A 4,912-nucleotide genomic window follows, 5' to 3' on the forward strand; every position below is an offset into this window, starting at 1 on the left:
AAGAAAATTGAGCCCACTGAATGCACAGTGTCCCCTTAAGGAAAATATTCCCCTCAACTACCCGAGGTTAATGGAATATATTCTCCCAGGATAGAACAATCTTACTCACCAGTGTATCGCTACCTAAAACTACGGTGTCAGCAAACCACTCAATGGTAGCAAAGTACACTTAGAATACTAGATTTAGTAGTAGTAGAAGAAGTCCAGAAAATTGATTGTTTTAAAATGAGAGGAAATCCATCTATTTATAGACAATGAAGAGTAGTGTGAAAATGTTCTTATTGTGCCTTACCGGAAAGGTCACAACCCTTTGGAAAAGTCACAATTCTTCGGAAAGGTCACAACCTTTCATAAAAGTAACAATTTTTCATAAAAGCCGCAACTTTTCATAAAAGTCACAATTTTTCATAAAAGTCGCAACTTTTCATAAAAGTCGCAACATTTCATAAAAGCCACAACTCTACATAAAAGTCACAATTCTTCATTTTCCGTTCACACCTTTTAAAACCCAACATATTCATGTGTATTTGTATTTGGGGAATAAGTTTTTTTTAGTTCAAAATAAGTAAATTGTTCAAAGTTTAAGAGAGTTATTGAATTTTTTTTCATTTTTGCCCCCATTACATTTTGTAGATGATAATTTAAAGAGAGTTAATTGTTCATATTTACTATATTATTTATTCAGTTTAGTCATGAACAAATTGATATATTTTCAAGAATAACTAAAAGGATAAAAGTGGCGAAAATAGTGTTCAATTTATATTCTAAACTTATTTTTGTTAATGAGTGTGCATTACTTTAACAATTCCTTATTTTGAAATGAAGGAAATATTTCTCTAACCTAAGGTTATATTTGAAAACAATTACTAATTATTATTTTGATCAATTCCTAAAGCATAATTATTTTGGGAAAATCTCTTTTGCTAAATTGATAGTTAGAGTCTGTTTGACATTGTTGTGAAAAAAATACTTATTTCTAGAAATATTTTTTAAAATTAATTTTTTAGAAAAGTGCTTTAAAACAATAATATGTGTTTGGATAATTCATTTGAAAAGTATTTTTGATAAACAGATTGTATTTGACTAATCTTTTTTAAAAAAATGCTTTTGAGAGTCAAAATTACGAAAAGGGCAAGTATCAATGAATATCATGATTATTTTATAGAGAGAAACTATTTTAAATATCTATTATAAAATTTCTAATTAAATTAAAATGTACATATTCAAATTTTCAATCAATATTAGCTTCCTTTTTTTTCTTTCTAATCCTACAAAATAATAAGTAAAATAATATCAATATAAAATAATATTATATAAATGTAAAATAAAATAAAAAGTTTTGTTACATAAAAATAAAAAATAAAATATAAAAATTCTTAAATCAAACTTATGAGATATGCTAATTAGAGTTGTCAAAAAGGGTCAGCCCAGCCCCATCCGGTCCAAGCCTCGTGGGCCAGGAAATATGATGGGCTAAGGCGGACTGACCCTTCATTTGGAAAGGCCTAAAAATGTTCAACCCAACCCAACTTTAGAAGGGCAGCGGGCTGGGGCAGGCCAATCCTTATTTTTTTTCTTTTCAAAATTAAAGTTCTATAACATCAAGAATATGAGAAGATTTTCAAATCAAATATGGCAAATAACGGTGTTATTTTAATTACACTAGCAAAAAATCTAGAGTGATTAGCTTATAAAAATAATTTTCTACTTTTGTTTTTTTTAAGAAACAGGAATTTATAGAAAAGTTATTTCTGTTTCCATTTAAAAGAAATTTTGCTGATTTGCTAAACGTGTTAATTTTTCAAAACATGACAAATTGTATGGACAAACACTATTTGCCAAATTTTCCCCTAAATATTACTTGGGAAATCTATGGCCCAACGAGTCCTAAATATCACCTTCATAAGTCCACAATCTTTGATGGTAAGTATTTTAACACTTGAAAGCAAAGCAAAACATCTTATTTCTGTGATTTGTATTTATTACTCCCTCCGTCCCATTTTATGTGGCAACATTTGACCGGGCACGGAGTTTAAGAAATAGATAAAGACTTTGAAATGTTTACCAAATTGCCCTTAAAAAAATAGACTTATTTTTCTCTCTCCTAATAAATGTATTGGAATACTCTTTTCAAGATTAAGTGGGACCAACAAGGATAAAAGAGGAATTGTACCTTTAAATACTTACCAAATAAGGAAATGTGACATTCTTTTTGGGACTGACCAAAAAGGAAATGTTGCCACATAAAATGGGACGGAGGGAGTATTTTTTTTCTCAAAATAAGTGTGTTTGGTCTTCCAACAACAATCAAACAAGTTCTTATTCTAGGACCGAGGAAGTAATTTTCTTTCTTTTTCCTAGGTGGAGTTATTCTTATCTTTGTAATAAAAAGAAAAATATTATGAGTAGTTTAAGATAAAGTTTTTTTAAAAATAAAATAAAATAATATTACTGGAGCTAGGAAGAAACCGCGTGAGAGGAAAATTGTCCATCTGAAAAGCCAGCGTTCAAAGTCGCTCTTCAAACATCAATAACCATTTAAAACCTCTCTCTCTCTCTTTTTTCCATGACAAAATCCAACTTCTCTTCTTACAGTAACATTTTGTTCCTCAACCTCACAACATTTTTTTCTCATTTTTTTGTTTGTTTTGGCTTTCTTGATTCAGATAATTTGTATTGAAATCAAGAACCTGAATCATCCTTTTATGTAGTCATTTTTCATTTTTTTTTCTTCTAAACTAGTAATACCAATGGTGACAAAGCTCAGTATTTTCATTTTGGTTTCCTTAAGTTTATTCTCATTTGGTTTTGTGGCCTCTAGGGAATTTGGGATTAATCTGAATTCTAGTGCTTCTGGTATTGAATTCCCACAACATCCAAGTTTCAATGTTGTTTCTTCTTCCGTTAACTCAGGTTGCAATCATGTAACATCGACAAGTATGTTAACCCGAGAAGAACAAACTAGTATTGATAGTCAAGATAAAGACGATTTCGCGCAGTCAAAAGAAGCAGTCAAGTTTCATTTAAGGCATAGATCAGATGGTAAAACTACAGAGGTTAAAGACTCTGTTTTTGAGTCCACGTCAAGGGATTTAGGTAGAATTCAGACATTGCATACAAGGATTGTTGAGAAAAAGAATCAAAACTCTGTTTCAAGATTGGCGAAAGACGGTGAAAAAACTGTCATTTCTTCACAATTTGAGCTTTCAGGCAAACTTATGGCGACGTTGGAGTCAGGGGTGAGTCATGGATCAGGGGAATATTTCATGGATGTTTTTGTTGGTACACCTCCTAAGCACTTCTCTTTGATTCTTGATACTGGTAGTGATCTTAATTGGATTCAATGTGTACCTTGTTACGATTGTTTCGAACAAAATGGTCCTTATTATGATCCTAAAGATTCTACTTCTTTTACGAATATAACTTGTCATGATCCAATGTGTCATCTTGTTTCATCTCCTGACCCTCCACAGCCTTGTAAGACTGAGAATCAAACTTGCCCTTATTACTATTGGTATGGAGATAGCTCGAATACGACTGGTGATTTCGCGCTTGAGACTTTCTCGGTTAATCTCACAACCCCTAGTGGGAACTCTGAGATCAAGAAAGTGGAAAATGTGATGTTTGGTTGTGGTCATTGGAATAGAGGCTTGTTTCATGGTGCTGCAGGTTTGCTAGGACTTGGTAAGGGACCACTTTCGTTTTCGTCTCAACTTCAATCTTTGTATGGCCATTCTTTTTCGTATTGTCTGGTTAATAGGAATAGCAACTCTAGTGTCAGCAGCAAATTAATTTTTGGCGAAGACAAGGAGCTTTTGAAGCATCCGAACTTGAACTTCACTTCATTAGTTGATGGGAAAGAAAATCCTGCAGAAACGTTCTATTATGTGCAGATCAAATCAATCATAGTTGGAGACGAAGTGCTAAAGATACCGGAGGAGACATGGAATTTGTCTCCACAAGGTGTTGGTGGCACAATCATTGATTCAGGAACCACTTTGAGCTATTTCATCGAACCAGCATATGAGATTATAAAAGAGGCATTTGTTAACAAAGTGAAAGGCTATCCATTAATACAAGATTTTCCCATTCTTAGACCATGTTACAATGTGTCTGGAGTGGAGAATCTTGAATTACCTTCATTTGGGATAACTTTTAGTGATGGAGCTGTATGGAATTTCCCGGTCGAGAACTACTTCATCAAACTTGATCCAGAAGACATTGTTTGTTTAGCAATTCTGGGTACTCCTAACTCTGCCATGTCAATAATTGGTAACTACCAACAACAGAATTTTCATATCTTATATGATACAAAAAGGTCTAGGCTGGGATATGCACCAACAAAATGTGCTGATGCCTGATATGCTGACTTAAAAGGACGGAAAACTGTAAACATAGTGGGAATTGGAAGGATTATGTTCATTTATTTTTTTACAATTTCATAGATACAAAATGTAGGTTCTATCATTCTCTTTTACTTTTTAGGTGTGTAGACGATTATACATCGTTTGACAGAAACTAGCTACAACATATACAAGTAAACTTTCAAGAACTCTCTCATGTTTAAATGACTGTATTTATAATTTGCTACATTCTATATAGCGCGGTAGCAACATACTTGCTTTTCGTATTTGCATGGAAGAGGAGAATCACCCGTCTAATTGCCCTTTCTTCGACAACGGTCCATCCTGGAAAATACTATGAATATAGAATTTATGGATGATTTTCTTTTATTTGTGTACATTGTATAGACATATCTGCACAAGTTTTAGCTGTTGAACCTTTTGAATGTTACACCTGCTAATTGCTAAGGCTCATAATGTCAAGAATACATCATTTTCTTGTCCACAACTGTTTCTAGGTGGTGGTTGGATTGATGTCCATGTTTTTGGTTTTGGCTTATCCTTTTTAT

At 32.7% G+C, this 4,912-nt stretch overlaps 1 protein-coding gene across 1 annotated transcript; it reads left to right on the plus strand.

Moving 5' to 3' along the window:
• Nucleotides 1-2,556: 2,556 nt before the first annotated feature.
• On the plus strand, nt 2,557-4,630 carry LOC102595346 (aspartic proteinase nepenthesin-2-like). The gene has a single exon (XM_006354357.2). It carries the CDS (start codon nt 2,751-2,753, stop codon nt 4,359-4,361), a length of 1,611 nt encoding a protein of 536 aa, XP_006354419.1. The 5' UTR covers nt 2,557-2,750; the 3' UTR covers nt 4,362-4,630.
• The last annotated feature ends 282 nt before the right edge of the window (nt 4,631-4,912 follow it).

The sequence above is a fragment of the Solanum tuberosum genome, unplaced genomic scaffold (assembly GCF_000226075.1).
Source record: "Solanum tuberosum cultivar DM 1-3 516 R44 unplaced genomic scaffold, SolTub_3.0 scf00178, whole genome shotgun sequence".
NCBI lineage: Eukaryota > Viridiplantae > Streptophyta > Magnoliopsida > Solanales > Solanaceae > Solanum > Solanum tuberosum.